General features: G+C 49.5%; 1 protein-coding gene across 2 annotated transcripts in view; it reads left to right on the forward strand.

Annotated features, from left to right (window-relative positions):
- The window catches only part of JAK3 (Janus kinase 3), a 197953-nt gene that overhangs the window by 19682 nt on the left and 161571 nt on the right, over nucleotides 1–16700 (forward strand). For both annotated transcript variants that reach the window (XM_077475550.1, XM_077475549.1), the window contains exons 2-3: nucleotides 1552–1747; nucleotides 8341–8464. In XM_077475550.1, coding sequence (XP_077331676.1) covers nucleotides 1552–1747; nucleotides 8341–8464 — 320 coding nt within the window. The remainder of the gene's footprint in view (nucleotides 1–1551; nucleotides 1748–8340; nucleotides 8465–16700) is intronic.

Below are 16700 nucleotides of genomic sequence, written 5' to 3' on the forward strand. Positions count from 1 at the left end.
GGAGAGAGGTGGGAGAGAGAGAGGTGGGAGAAAGTGAGGTGGGAGAGAAAGAGAGGCGGGAGAGGGGTGGGAGGGAGAGAGAGAGAGACAGGGAGGGAGAGAGGCGGGAGAGAAAGGGGGTGGGAGAAAGAGGTGGGGGAGAGAGAGAGAGTGGGAGAGAGAGAAGTAAGTTTAAAGACCCACAAACAAAAGCCCATTGTGACCTTCTTTTTAGTTAAAGACGTTGTGATCTTCTGGTGAGTAGAAAATTTAATCACACACATCGGGTGCAACTGCCAAGTGTCTACAAATAATGATGGTGTTGAGCTTTGAAAATATCACAGAAGAACTTATGGACTTCAAATCACTGTATTAAATGTATGATTTGTACATTGTTGTATATGTTTGTTATTACTTTGCACAGAGCACTTTATTAAGTCTATCAGGTTGCATATGGTTTAAAAGTACCACTTGTTGTTTGACAGTTGTGTAATTAACTCACTACCACTATCCCTAATCACAAAGCTAGCATTGTCTACACTGTGAGGGGAGGAGCAAGGTGTACTTGAACCTGTAACATACCCTAAGTGGTGTACCCCAATAGTTCCAGTATTAAAGCCAAACGGTGACCTTAGAATTTGTACTACGTTAGCAAAAGGGAAGGTATTTGGCAAACTGGATATGGCACAAGCTTACCAACAATTACCTGTGGATGACAACACTGGATGCACAAACAGTAATAACACACAAAGGAGCTTTCCGAGCAAAACGTTTGCAGTTTGGAGTTTCCACTTATCCCAGCATATTCCAGAAATTAATAGAGGACCTCTTATCTGGACTTCCAGGTGTAGTGCCTTATTTTGATGATGTTCTTATTGGCGCGGATTGCATTCAGTCTTTGGCTTCTCAACTACAACTTGTTTTGAAATGTTTTCTTGATGCTGCTCATAAACTTAAAAAAGAAAAGGGTGTTTTTGGGGTAAACAGCGTGGAGTTCCTTAGATACAGAATTGATGAACACAGAATTCATCCAACTGATTCTCTAAGGTTGAAGCTATCCATAAAGCTCCAGTCCCAACAAACAAAGGGTTACTTAATTTTTACCATTCTTTTCTGCCTGATAAAGCCATTGTTGCTGAACCTCTGCATCCTTTTCTAGATAAAGATGTTCCATAGAAGGGGTCTGATGTTCCTTCTACAGCTTTCAATGCTGCAAAAAAGCTTTTATGTTTTGACAGTGTACTTGTATACTATGATTTACAAAAAACACTCACTATTACCTGCGATGCTGCGGTAAAAAAACCTTCTGTGTAACAGAATTCCCTCATTGTGACATTAGGGTAGATTCTATTTTAACAGAAAGTGTGCTGCGCACAACATAAACACACACCGTCATCTGTCTGTTGTTCAAACCTTATAAATGGGCTAATAAATCACTATGAGCAAAGGGAGCAAATTTTAAAACAAAGCAATATTTGATTTTGTGGTTTAAATCTGCTGCTGTATAATGGAAAAAAAAGCTTTTTAACTTTTTTTAAATTAAATTTAGCATGTTTTGTGATGTCTCCACAGATGTCCGGTGAAGATGCTCCACTTCTTTGTGGTTCACAATCTTGCAGCAGCTACTCCTCTGCTACTGGCTCTCTCAAGGTACTACTTTACTCATCTACCCTGCCATCAACTTCTGACTCATCTAACGCACAACTCATATTTCCTGGTGGGCAGTACTCTGCGGAAGATCTGTGCATTGCAGCTGCCAAATCATGTGGTAAGAACATATGAGTTAGGCTTTACATATACTGAAGCATTAAAATCACATAGGCTGCCTAGATTACAGGTGTCCTTCTAAAAATGCTAAAAAATTTGATTGTAAATACATAAAACAAAAACAAAAAAACAGGTTTACAATGTAATGGGATTGCACAGAGCAGCCTTAAACCTCCTCTTCTAGGGTCCTCTGCCGATGCTTCTGGCTCCTGCTCTCTGGTGAGTGCCCTCAAAGGATGCCACTTCCTATGGGGGCACTTGTGCGAGCGAGCTCCCAAGCCTCGTTGTCTGAGTCTATAGACACAGAGAAAGGGACTCAGCCCTGTCCCCGCTCGCTCATCATTGGCTTTGATTGACAGCATTGGATCCCAGTGCCTCGGCAAAGCCTGTGAGATCAGGAAGTGAGGGGATAGAAGAGCTGCAGAGAGGCACATCGCTGGATCAAATGAGGGTTCAGATAAGTAAAAAGGTGGAGGGGTGTGTGAGGGGGTGATACCGATGCCTAAACATTTTTTACCTTAATGCATGGAATGTTCTCTACACATTCTTGTTGGCCTATCAATATGATACACTAGATCACTGGCAATTTAGTGTCACATTCACTTACAGTTCCAACTTCTCTATCTTCCGTAGCTGTGGGCACTTCCAGGTTTTGCCCAGTGTTGCAGCATGTTAAATAGCATAGGAAATGTCATATGACTGCATCCTTTATTTAAGCCTAATCGTAACATGTTGTTACTGCTAGACCATCGAGTCAAATGTCTCTGTTGCGCTACCAAAGCTATTCACCTCAGCCAGTGGCGGAATTACCAGGGTCGCAACAGTCGCAGTTGCGACTGGGCCCTGGAATTCCATCACTGTGGGGGGGCCCCAGCGGGGTTGCTATCCACAGGGCTGTGAGTGGTGAGAGTGTCTCTCATGTAACAGCAGCACAGAGACACCGACATTTACATTTTATTTCCCTCTCGTCCGTACTCTCTCTCACGGGACACAAAACACACAGCTGCTCTGCTCCCCCTTCGCCCCCCCTTCTCTCCTGTGTTCTCCGCGGGAATTCAGGTGTGAAGCTAACAAGCTCACATTTCCGACGGAGAACACAGGAGAGGAGAGGGGGGGGCGAAGGGGGAGCAGATCAACTGTGTGTTTTGTGTCCCGTGAGAGAGAGTACGGACGAGGGGGAAATAAACTGTAAATGCCGGTGTCTCTGTGCTGCTGTTACATGAGAGACACTCTCACCACTCACAGCCGTGCTGACCCCTCTCCAGTGTGTGTATAGACTCAGGAAGAGAACTACAAGCCACAGGAAGATCCCGCCGCCCATGAACATCATAGAGCTGCTGATCGCTGCCTCCCCCCAGGTTGGGGGGGTACAGAGATGTGCTGGGGGCCAAGGTGCACAGCAGAGTCCAGCAAGGTACAGGGAAACTTCTGGGGGGGGTGACTGTCTAGGGACCCTGATGTAAGGGGGGCTCTCTGGGGACCCTAAAGTAAGGGGGGGTATCTGGGGACCCTGAAGCAAGGGGGCCCTCTGGGAACCATGATGTCCAGTACCACCACCACCCCCCTCCAGTACCACCATCACCACCCACCTCCAGTACCACCGCCACCCACCTCCAATACCACTGCCACTCCTCTCCAGGACCACCATCCCCCTCCAGTACCACCGCCACCCCCCTCCAGTACCACCACCGCCACCCACCTCCAGTACCACCGCCACCCACCTCCAGTACCACCGACACGCCTCTCCAGGACCACCAACCCCCTCCAGTACCACCGCCACCCCTCTCCAGGACCACCATCCCCCTCCAGTACCACTGCCACCCCCCTCCAGTACCACCACTGCATTGGTGACACAGGCTGCACTGGTGACACAGGTTTCACTGGGGACACAGGTTTCACTGGGGACACAGGCTGCACGTGGGACACAGGCTGCACTGGGAACACAGGTTTCACTGGGGACACAGGTTTCACTGGGGACACAGGCTGCACTGGGAACATAGGTTTCACTGGGGACACAGGTTTCACTGGGGACACAGGCTGCACTGGGGACACAGGCTGCACTGGGGACACAGGCTGCACAGAAATGTTTTACTTTGTTGTACAGTGGAAAAAAATATAGTATCAAAATCATGCTTTTCGGGCTGGCCCTTCCTGATTTCTTGCACCGGGGCCCTGAGGTTTCTAGTTATGCCTCTGACCTCAGCCCTCCAGTGCTAAAGGTCCACAGTTCCTGCAGCCAAGCCCTACAGCACCCACACCTCTGCTGTATCTCTGCAACATCTCAAGTCTCTGCTACATCTCCCCTGCATCTCAGAAACACCTACCGACTCTGCTGTACCCCAACAACATTCACAGTCTCTGCTGCATCTCAATTACACCCACAAACTCTGCTGCATCTCCACTGTACCCATAGTTCCTGCTTCATCTCAGCTACATTCACACATGACCAGTGTAGCCCAAATGTCCCCTCTTCTTATCTTGTTAACCATTTATACTTCACCCTCTCATTGCTCCTATAATAATGAGACCACACCTTCTTGGAGTAAAATGGCCACAACAGCCTTTATTAACACAACCAAAATACTCACTCCAAAAAAAAATATATATATATATATATATATATATATATATATATATATATATATATATATATATACATATACAACCACAACAAACATTAAAACAAACTTTTGCTAAACCCAGTCTGGTGATCTCTGACAGTGATCCACTTTACCACATAACACCATCTCACTGAGGTACCTTTTAACATAATAGGCCTCCAGCTGTGACCGCTCGGAGACAACCCCTTCCTGTGGTGAAACCATCCCAGTATTCCATCCACCGTTCAGGAATACACCGGAGGGGCCCATAGTACCAATGAGCCCTCCACCCCTTTCAGATCACCTCTGTTTTACCGCCACCGTCAAAGATCACCAGAAAGATATCGCTGAAGCCCCCCACAAAGGGCCGATTTCTGCTACCGTGATGACTGTCAGTCTTCCCCTGAAAGAAAACACAAGCAGCAAAAACACCTCCCCTTCTGATCTCGCATTCAGGTCCCTCTCAGGCGGTGATGCGAGCCCTCCAGGTGAATTAGCCCCAGAGGCCGTGGCTTGTGATCGCTGGCTTGTCCCGTCCACCACCGGGACTGCTCCCCCCAGACCGGCGGTGAATACTAGACCCGGGGCACCCCTGCGCAGAAGACGTCAGCTCCCCCTCTCCAGACTTTGCGGCCGATCGTCCTTCAGCTTGGCCTCGCCCCCCTGCCTGCTGCCCAGACCTCTTGCCGGCCTCCCCTGAGCTGGCTGCCTCCGCCTTGTCCCGGCAACTCCCGTTGCCTCCGTTTTGCTGGGGGGGGGGGGGGATCGGTCCTCCCCAGGGCTCCGCTGTCCACAAGGTGGCTAAGGTGCAGGCCCTGGAGAGAAGCGCGCCAGAGAGAAGCGCGCCGAGGGGCCGCGACCTCCGCGTGCTGAGATGCCTCACCTGCTCTGTTCTGGCCCGGCGCGTCCTTCACAAGGTCTTCCACTTGCCGCCGCAGCTGCTCTGGTCCCCGCACTGCCGCCTTCTCCCGCAGACGTGCCAGGATCGCCTCGATACCCGCCATTAAGGAGGAGCAGTGACAAAAGCTGTCTCCTCAAGTTGAACTCTCCCCGCACTGAGTCCTCTCTCATGCTAAAGTTCCCTATTAACTGGCATCAACCTTTCTCTGTTCAGTGACCTGGAGTAGCCAGAAACTAAGCCCAAACTCCCATCAGGGCATCATTGGTAGAACAATAGCTACCTCTATCATAAAAGTGAGCAAGGTCCACATCAATGTACACTTGAAAACATTTAAATACTCCTAAAGGTCGTGTTTATGGTGGGTCTGGTTTAAAAAAGACACAAGTCCATCAAGTTCAACCAATACAATGTGCATGGAGAAGTAGGCTAACATAGAGCTGCTTATACAGGCTGAATAAAAAAAAAGCCAAAATCCTGTAGATGCAGCATTTTTTATGCCCAGTGTGCTTGGACCCTTAAAGAATATTTCCAATTTGCAGTCAAAAACAGAAAATAGTTTAGTTTATGTAAAGCCGACACATTTTGCTTAGATTTGAACAGAGTAGGGAAGTGTTGGAAAAGGAAAAGATTGGGTTATATCCGTTTCATAATCTCTTTTAAGTTCCCTAGGTCTGTAACAGGTTGCATAGGAAAACAATGGTACTTCTTAAACTTTCCACCAACAAACTTGTGGGGGGGATTCAAAAAAGAATTTATGAAAATTTACTGGAGGTAGTCTCCTTTGGAAACTACATGCACTTAATTAAGGCAAGCATTTGTGTCAGATTCAGTAACCGTACCAACACGTACAACAAGTTCAGGTAGTTCCTAACTACTGACGCTTGGAGAACCTGTTGCTACAGCAGCAACAATTTCTTAAAGAAATTACTGCCAGTTTTCAGATGAGGAAACTGGCAGTAATTATGACTAGCTCTGAGCCAATGCTCAGGGTAGGGCAAGTCTGTGCTGGAAAGCTGTCATGAATGTGTCAGCTTCCGACACAGGGCTCTATTCCTGGCCCCATTCAGCTGTCGGCCAGAAGATTTCCCGCCAAAAGGCGGTGGTTAATGGTGATGTCATTATCAAAACACTGCAATGCCAATATTTGTTAAATCACTTGAGTCACAAGGGAGGTCACAAAGGAAGTATACCTGATGGGGAACTGAGAGACCTATTCCCCATTAGTTCCACCTTACTTTTGATTGACAGCAGATGTCAGTGGGCAGATTTGAAGGTTACTATTAAACTACATAGTGGCCATGGATTGCCCACTGCTGTGCACTGTCAATCAACAGCAAGGTAGATCTGATGGCAAATTAGTCTCTCGGTTCAACATTAAGCTCCACCCACCGTACTACAAAACTCCCCAACCAGTGTGGCAGTATGGACACTCTGATCTCAGCATCCAGCTTTAACATATTCATGTGGGTGGCACAGTGGTGTAGTGGTTAGCACTCTCACCTAGCAGTAAAAAGGGTCGCTGATTCGAATCCCAACCAAGACACTACCTGCCTGGAGTTTGCATGTTCTCCCTGTGCCTGCGTGGGTTTCCTCCGGGCACTCCAGTTTCGTCCCACACTCCAAAGACATGCAGCTAGGTTAATTGTCTTCTGTCCAAAATTGGCCCTAGTATATGAATGGGGACTTTGGGTTGTGGGCTCCTTGAGGGTAGGGACTAATGTGAGTGTGCAATGTACAGGGATAGGGGTAGACACTCACCCAGGTTGAACTGGATGGACTGGTGTCTTTATTCAACCTTACTAACTATGAAACTATAACTATGAAACTATGTACAGGGGTCAAGTCCTGGGGAAAAAAGTGTGGGAACTCCCACCCAAGATCCACTCGCCCACCAAAAAAAAATGATACGCTCATATGCACGAACGCTTCAAAAGTGGTATTTTTCATCCAATTTTCGTATTGTGTGTATGAAGCTTAACTGTTAGTACATTAAAAAAAATCCTCAATAAACATAAATACGGTAATTCTCTGAATAATCAGCATTCACTCAATTGTGCTTCCATGCAAATGTCAACATCATGTTCTGATCTTTATTGGGGAATTTTATTTTGTATATAAAGTGTTTATGTGGTGATTTTACAATTTTCATTGAACAGAGTTTGGATAACACTGGGTTAAACGGAAAGGCCATAAATGAACTGCACATTATCTGGACAGAATTCTCGGGGAGATAGTGATGTGTTCCTGCTTAGGAGATGTATGTTAGCTTGGGGGGCTGCAAACTCTGCAGGGCTCCAACACACACTCGCTGCTATTCCAACCCTTCACATATTTCCACATAAACTTCCCTCCTGGCATTAAACTTTGCCAGGTATTGTGCTCAGCTTACCACCCCAAACTGATGTTCCTCCCTCAGCTCACCTCTCTCCCTGCATGTCCTGTGAGCAGAATAGCTGTGCTCCTCCTCTGGGTTCTCTCATCATATGGCACTGAAGATAGAGGATGGGGGGATTCAGTGGGACACACAGAGCAAGTATGCAGGAGACAGAAAATCAGGAGGGGTCGGCGGGGAGGAGCGCATCACGAGAGGTCTGACTAAATACAATCTCTTAGCAGCAGAGACCTGATCTACCCATCAGCTAGCTGTGATTGACAGGTAGATCGGAGCGGAAGATGTCAGGGGGCCCCCTACTGGCAATGCCTGAATGGCCAGGCGTGCGGCACTTACTATTGTGAGCTGTGTCGGCAGCTGCTGGTATAGCACCTGCCACACAGCTCGCATACTTCAAAGTCTTGCAGGACACGGCTGCTAAAGGGAACTGAGTTCCTGTTGTGGAAAAAGTACAGGAACTCCGTTCCCATGCATTCCTGCAGGACTTGAGCCCTGTTCATGTACCTGTCTCTACCAGGTACACTAATCAGATGCAAGCACGGACAACTTTGGTGAGCAGCCTTGAAGAAATTCTGAAGAGTGTCTATGACACACTTTACAAATTTACCCCATTGTTGCTGAGGATTTAACATAACTAGATAAAAGTACATGATAAACAATATTTTACCTTTTGACTAATTTAATCATTTGCTGCCCTGTAGGAGTCTTTCCAGTCTACCAGTCATTATTTGCTCTGGCATCTCCAGATCTGAAGACATGGTATAATCCAAACTACATATTCACCGTGGATGGTGGAGTTGCTTACACTGTGGTCTATCGAATCAGGTATTTTTGTTCCTGTTTGGCTGGATGCTTATGTTTATGATTAAAATATAATAAAGTCTATTGTGTTTTTTAGTTTTGGATAGAGTTCAGAGAGATTTGATTACCTGTCAGTTTTATTGCTGTCTGTGCCCCAGTTATGGAGATTCAAACTCTCTAATTGTCCTGTTTACCATTATCATTGAAAGTAAAAGAAAATCTTTAATTTTGGCTTGATATCAACACATCAATAGAGGGGAAATCTTCCAATGAGGATGCTAGTTCTGGTGATCCTGGTAACACCCTGGGGTTCCTCTCACTCTGGAGGCATTTTCTCTCATTTCCTCGCAAGTGGCAAAAAAACCCTGCTAGGGGTAATAGACCTCCAAAATGTAAAAAAAAATATCTATCTATCCAGGGGCAGACTGACAACTCATGGGGCCCCCGGGCAAAAGAAGATCATGGGGCCCCCTTGGTCTCCACACTCAAGCCAAACCTGCACAGGGAGACACTGGAGAGAGAACATACACACAGGGGGACACTAGAGGGAGAACGCACACACAGGGACACTGGAGGGAGAACACACAAACATGGGGGGGACACTGGAGGGAGAAAGCGCACACACGGGGAGGGGGACACTGGAGGGAGAACGCACACACACACACACAGGGGAGGACACTGGAGGGAGAACACGCACACACACACACACACAGGGGGGACACTGGAGGGAGAAGGCACACACACACACATGGGGACACTGGAGGGAGAAGGCACACACACACATGGGGACACTTGAAGGAGAAGGCACACACACACATGGGGACACTGGAGGGAGAAGGCACACACACACAGGGGGACACTGGAGGAAGAAGGCACACACACACAGGGGGACACTGGAGGGAGAAGGCACACACACACAGGGGGACACTGGAGGGAGAAGGCACACACACACACAGGGGGACACTGGAGGGAGAAGGCACACACACAGGGGGACACTGGAGGGAGAAGGCACACACACAGGGGGACACTGGAGGGAGAAGGCACACACACACGGGGACACTGAAGGGAGAGCACACACACACACAGGGACACTGAAGGGAGAGCACACACACACAGGGACACTGAAGGGAGAGCACACACACACAGGGGGACACTGGAGGGAGAGCACACACACGGGGACACTGGAGGGAGAACGCACACATGAGGGGACACTGGAGGGAGAATGCACACACACACACACACACACACAGTTGGACACTGGAGGGAGAATGCACACACTCAGTGGGACACTGGAGGGAGAATGCGCACACAGGAGGACACGCACACAGGGGGACACATGCACACAGCACAGGAGGACATGCACACAGGGGGATACATGCACACAGCACAGGAGGACATGCACACGGGGGGAAACTCGCACAGCACAGGAGGACATGCACACAGGAGGGACACGCACACAGGATGGACACATGCACACAGCACAGGGGGACACTCACACAGGGGGACACACACAGCACAGGGGGGACACACACAGCACAGGGGGGACACACACAGCCCAGGGGGGACACACACAGCACAGGGGGACACACACACAGGGGACACACACACACAGCACAGGGGGACATGCACACAGCACAGGAGGACATGCACACAGCACAGGAGGACATGCACACAGGACACTTACACAGCACAGGGGGACATGCACACAGGAGGACATGCACACAAGGGGACATGCACACAGGGGGACATGCACACAGCACAGGGGGACATGCACACAGGGGGGACACATGCACACAGGGGGATACGCACACAGCAGAGGGGGACACTCACACAGGGACATGCACACAGCACAGGAGGACACGCACACAGGGGGACACGCACACAGCAAAGGGGGACATGCACAAAGGACATGCACACAGGACACTTACACAGCACAGGGTGACATGCACACAGCACAGGGGGAAATGCACACAGATGGACATGCACACAGCACAGGGGGGCATGCACACAGGGGGACATGCACAAAGCACAGGGGGACATGCACACAGACAGGGGGACATGCACACAGGGAGACATGCACACAGCACAGGGGGACATGCACAGGAGGACATGCACACAGCACAGGGGGACATGCACACAGGAAAACATGCACACAGCACAGGGGGACATGCACACAGTACCAGGGGGACATGCACACAGGAGGACATGCACGCAGGAAGACATGCACGCAGGGGGACATGCACACAGCACAGGGGGACATGCACACAGGGGGACACGCACACAGCACAGGGGGACACGCACACAGCACAGGGGGACACGCACACAGGAGGACATGCACACAGCACAGGGGGACACGCACACAGGGAGACATGCACACAGGGGGACATGCACACAGCACAGGGGTACATGCACACAGCCAGGAGGACACTGTGGGATGGGGGGATCCGGGGCACATGCATCTGTCTGTACCCCCCCACATCACGTGTGGCGGCCCTGGTGTCTCGGCTTCACTCACCGAGTCACCGGATGCTGAGCCTGAGACACTTCTAATGGCGCGCTGCTCCCCGCCGGCCCCTCCACTCTTTTTGTCCGTCCCAGGTGATGTCACGATGCATACAGTACAAGCACCTGGGATGGACGTGGGGAAGGAGGGGCCGGCGGGGAGCAGCGCACAGTTAGCATCTGCATCGCGGCATGTAATTCAGCCGCTGCAAGTGGCCACTCACATGCTGAGTCCGGGCCCCTAATGTCCGCGGGCCCTCGGGCGGCGTCCGAGTGACCGACTGGTCAGTCCGCCCCTGTATCTATCTATCTCTATCTATCTATCTACAGTGCCTTGCGAAAGTATTCGGCCCCCTTGAACTTTTCAACCTTTTGCCACATTTCAGGCTTCAAACATAAAGATATAAAATTTTTATTTTTTGTGAAGAATCACCAACAAGTGGGACACAATTGTGAAGTGGAACAAAATCTATTGGATTTTTGAAACTTTTTTAACTAATAAAAACACACACACACACACACACACACACACACACACACACACACACGCGGGGGGAGGGGACACTGGAGGGAGAATGCACACACACGGGGGGGACACTGGAGGGAGAACGCGCACACACACACACACACGGGGACACTGGAGGGAGAAGGCACACACACACATGGGGACACTGGAGGGAGAAGGCACACACACACACATGGGGACACTGGAGGGAGAAGGCACACACACACATGGGGACACTTGAAGGAGAAGGCACACACACACATGGGGACACTGGAGGGAGAAGGCACACACACACAGGGGGACACTGGAGGAAGAAGGCACACACACACAGGGGGACACTGGAGGGAGAAGGCACACACACACAGGGGGACACTGGAGGGAGAAGGCACACACACACACAGGGGGACACTGGAGGGAGAAGGCACACACACAGGGGGACACTGGAGGGAGAAGGCACACACACAGGGGGACACTGGAGGGAGAAGGCACACACACACGGGGACACTGAAGGGAGAGCACACACACACAGGGACACTGAAGGGAGAGCACACACACACAGGGACACTGAAGGGAGAGCACACACACACAGGGGGACACTGGAGGGAGAGCACACACACGGGGACACTGGAGGGAGAACGCACACATGAGGGGACACTGGAGGGAGAATGCACACACACACACACACACACACACACACACACACACACAGTTGGACACTGGAGGGAGAATGCACACACACAGTGGGACACTGGAGGGAGAATGCGCACACAGGAGGACACGCACACAGGGGGACACATGCACACAGCACAGGAGGACATGCACACAGGGGGATACATGCACACAGCACAGGAGGACATGCACACGGGGGGAAACTCGCACAGCACAGGAGGACATGCACACAGGAGGGACACGCACACAGGATGGACACATGCACACAGCACAGGGGGACACTCACACAGGGGGACACACACAGCACAGGGGGGACACACACAGCACAGGGGGGACACACACAGCCCAGGGGGGACACACACAGCACAGGGGGACACACACACAGGGGACACACACACACAGCACAGGGGGACATGCACACAGCACAGGAGGACATGCACACAGCACAGGAGGACATGCACACAGGACACTTACACAGCACAGGGGGACATGCACACAGGAGGACATGCACACAAGGGGACATGCACACAGGGGGACATGCACACAGCACAGGGGGACATGCACACAGGGGGGACACATGCACACAGGGGGATACGCACACAGCAGAGGGGGACACTCACACAGGGACATGCACACAGCACAGGAGGACACGCACACAGGGGGACACGCACACAGCAAAGGGGGACATGCACAAAGGACATGCACACAGGACACTTACACAGCACAGGGTGACATGCACACAGCACAGGGGGAAATGCACACAGATGGACATGCACACAACACAGGGGGGCATGCACACAGGGGGACATGCACAAAGCACAGGGGGACATGCACACAGACAGGGGGACATGCACACAGGGGGACATGCACACAGCACAGGGGGACATGCACAGGAGGACATGCACACAGCACAGGGGGACATGCACACAGGAAAACATGCACACAGCACAGGGGGACATGCACACAGTACCAGGGGGACATGCACACAGGAGGACATGCACGCAGGAAAACATGCACGCAGGGGGACATGCACACAGCACAGGGGGACATGCACACAGGGGGACACGCACACAGCACAGGGGGACACGCACACAGCACAGGGGGACACGCACACAGGAGGACATGCACACAGCACAGGGGGACACGCACACAGGGAGACATGCACACAGGGGGACATGCACACAGCACAGGGGTACATGCACACAGCCAGGAGGACACTGTGGGATGGGGGGATCCGGGGCACATGCATCTGTCTGTACCCCCCCACATCACGTGTGGCGGCCCTGGTGTCTCGGCTTCACTCACCGAGTCACCGGATGCTGAGCCTGAGACACTTCTAATGGCGCGCTGCTCCCCGCCGGCCCCTCCACTCTTTTTGTCCGTCCCAGGTGATGTCACGATGCATACAGTACAAGCACCTGGGATGGACGTGGGGAAGGAGGGGCCGGCGGGGAGCAGCGCACAGTTAGCATCTGCATCGCGGCATGTAATTCAGCCGCTGCAAGTGGCCACTCACATGCTGAGTCCGGGCCCCTAATGTCCGTGGGCCCTCGGGCGGCGTCCGAGTGACCGACTGGTCAGTCCGCCCCTGTATCTATCTATCTCTATCTATCTATCTACAGTGCCTTGCGAAAGTATTCGGCCCCCTTGAACTTTTCAACCTTTTGCCACATTTCAGGCTTCAAACATAAAGATATAAAATTTTTATTTTTTGTGAAGAATCACCAACAAGTGGGACACAATTGTGAAGTGGAACAAAATCTATTGGATTTTTGAAACTTTTTTAACTAATAAAAAAATGAAAAGTGGGGTGTGCAAAATTATTCGGCCCCCTTGCATTAATACTTTGTAGAGCCACCTTTTGCTGCGATTACAGCTGCAAGTCGCTTGGGGTATGTCTCTATCAGTTTTGCACATCGAGAGACTGAAATTCTTGCCCATTCTTCCTTGCAAAACAGCTCGAGCTCAGTGAGGTTGGATGGAGAGCATTTGTGAACAGCAGTTTTCAGCTCTTTCCACAGATTCTCGATTGGATTCAGGTCTGGACTTTGACTTGGCCATCCTAACACCTGGATACGTTTATTTGTGAACCATTCCTTTGTAGATTTTGCTGTATGTTTGGGATCATTGTCTTGTTGGAAGATGAATCTCCATCCCAGTTTCGGGTCTTTTGCAGACTCCAACAGGTTTTCATCCAGAATGGTCCTGTATTTGGCTGCATCCATCTTCCCCTCAATTTTAACCATCTTCCCTGTCCCTGCTGAAGAAAAGCAGGCTCAAACCATGATGCTGACACCACCATGTTTGACAGTGGGGATGGTGTGTTGAGGGTGATAAGCTGTGTTGCTTTTACGCCAAACATATCGTTTTGCATTGTGGGCAAAGTTCGATTTTGGTTTCATCTGACCATAGCACCTTCTTCCACATGTTTGGTGTGTCTCCCAGGTGGCTTGTGGCAAACTTTAGACAAGACTTTTTATGGATATCTTTGAGAAATGGCTTTCTTCTTTCCACTTTTCCATAAAGGCCAGATTTGTGCAGTGTACGACTGATTGTTGTCCTATGGACAGACTCTCCCACCTCAGCTGTAGTTCTCTGCAGTTCATCCAGAGTGATCATGGGCCTCTTGGCTGCATCTCTGATCAGTCTTCTCCTTGTCTGAGCTGAAAGTTTAGAGGGACGGCCAGGTCTTGGTAGATTTGCAGTGGTCTGATACTCCTTCCATTTCAAAATGATCGCTTGCACAGTGCTCCTTGGGATGTTTAAAGCTTGGGAAATCTTTTTGTATCCAAATCCGGCTTTAAACTTCTCCACAACAGTATTACGGACCTGCCTGGTGTGTTCCTTGGTCTTCATGATGCTCTCTGCGCTTTCAACAGAACCCTGAGGCTATCACAGAGCAGGTGCATTTATACAGAGACTTGATTACACACAGGTGGATTCTATTTATCACCAACAGTCATTTAGGACAACATTGGATCATTCAGAGATCCTCGCTGAACTTCTGGAGTGAGTTTGCTGCACTGAAAGTAAAGGGGCCGAATAATTTTGCACGCACCACTTTTCAGTTTTTTATTTGCTAAAAGAGTTTCAATTAGATTTCTTTCCACTTCACAATTGTGTCCCACTTGTTGGTGATTCTTCACAAAAAATTCAAATTTTATATCTTTATGTTTGAAGCCTGAAATGTGGCAAAAGGTTGTAAAGTTCAAGGGGGCCGAATACTTTTGCAAGGCACTGTATCTATCTATCTATCTATCTATCTATCTATCTATCTATATATATATATATATATATATATATATATATATATATATATATATGTATGCCTTTAGTCACACTTTAAATTAAGATATGATATTACAGTACTTGCCTGTAGACAGGTGCAGTCTCTTTTCTCCACTGTTGGTGGCGCTCAACAGCAGCGACATTGCGGTTGGAGGGGAAGTCAAGAGAAATATGGTTCCTCTATGGCAGGGGTCTCTAAACTTTCTAAACAAAAGGCCAGTTATCTGACCTTCAGACTTTAGGGGCGCCCGACTGTGGCCATCGGGAGTATAAAATGTCCTGGCATCAGTTAGAGTAAACAATGCCCCATCTTTGGTGTCAGTGAGGGGAATTGCGACCCATCATTGGTGTCATTGGTAGGAATTGCACTTCATCATTGGTGTCATTGGGCCCCATTGTTGGTGTCATTGGAAGGAATGGTGCCCCATCCTTTGCGCCATTGGAAGGGATTGTGCACCATCATTGGTGCCATTAGGCGAAATTGTGCCCCTTCTTTGGTGTTGTTAGTGAATGAAATAGTAGTACACGAAGGGCTGGATAAAAGCAAGCAAAGGGTCGCATCTGGCCATTGGGCCGCAGTTTAGAGATCCCTGCTCTATGGTTTCCTGGAACACTGGGTAAGCTACCCAATTGGATGCTTGCAGCTCCATGTGACTCTGGCAGTCATTTTGGGCCACGAAGAGCCTAACCCAGACTTGCCACACATTTCCCATGTGGGTAGTGTAGGGACAGGTCACCTGTCAGACAGGGACAGAGATTAGTGTCAGGGAGGGGTTTCAGCTGAGTAAGGAAAGGATAGGTACATCTCACCCTCCTTGGAGACCTCCCCATTTGGGTTACGGACTGGCCAGGCCGCATTCCGCTCCTCAAGGCAGAAGCTGTCGGCACATTCGAGACCTGCTCTGCTACACAGCACTGTTACATTCTGTAAATGTTCTCGGTTGGGCACCTTCCCGCTGGGTTTGTTGTGAATTATTCAACATGAATACAAGTTCTGTTCTCTGCAACTGGACTCTGAGTGTTTACTACTGCTGCACCATGCTGCACTTTCCCACATGCTGAGCTTTAAAAATATATTTATAAAATATTTTATTTTATTAAAATATAATCCAAACAGTAAATACCGGTTAGAATGTTAGACTATTATAAAAAAGGCACTAAGCTTTAAAATAATTTCAGAAATGTTTATTCAAACATAATCAAACATTCCTTTAACCATTTAAAATGCATGTGCTTATCCTTTAACAATTCATATTAGTATGTGATGTGCATTCTTCTTTGGCACTTATGTTCTAC

This window comes from Lithobates pipiens, unplaced genomic scaffold (genome assembly GCF_037356315.1).
Source record: "Lithobates pipiens isolate NorthernLeopardFrog02 unplaced genomic scaffold, aLitPip1_a1.2 Scaffold_13, whole genome shotgun sequence".
Classification (NCBI taxonomy): Eukaryota; Metazoa; Chordata; class Amphibia; order Anura; family Ranidae; genus Lithobates; species Lithobates pipiens.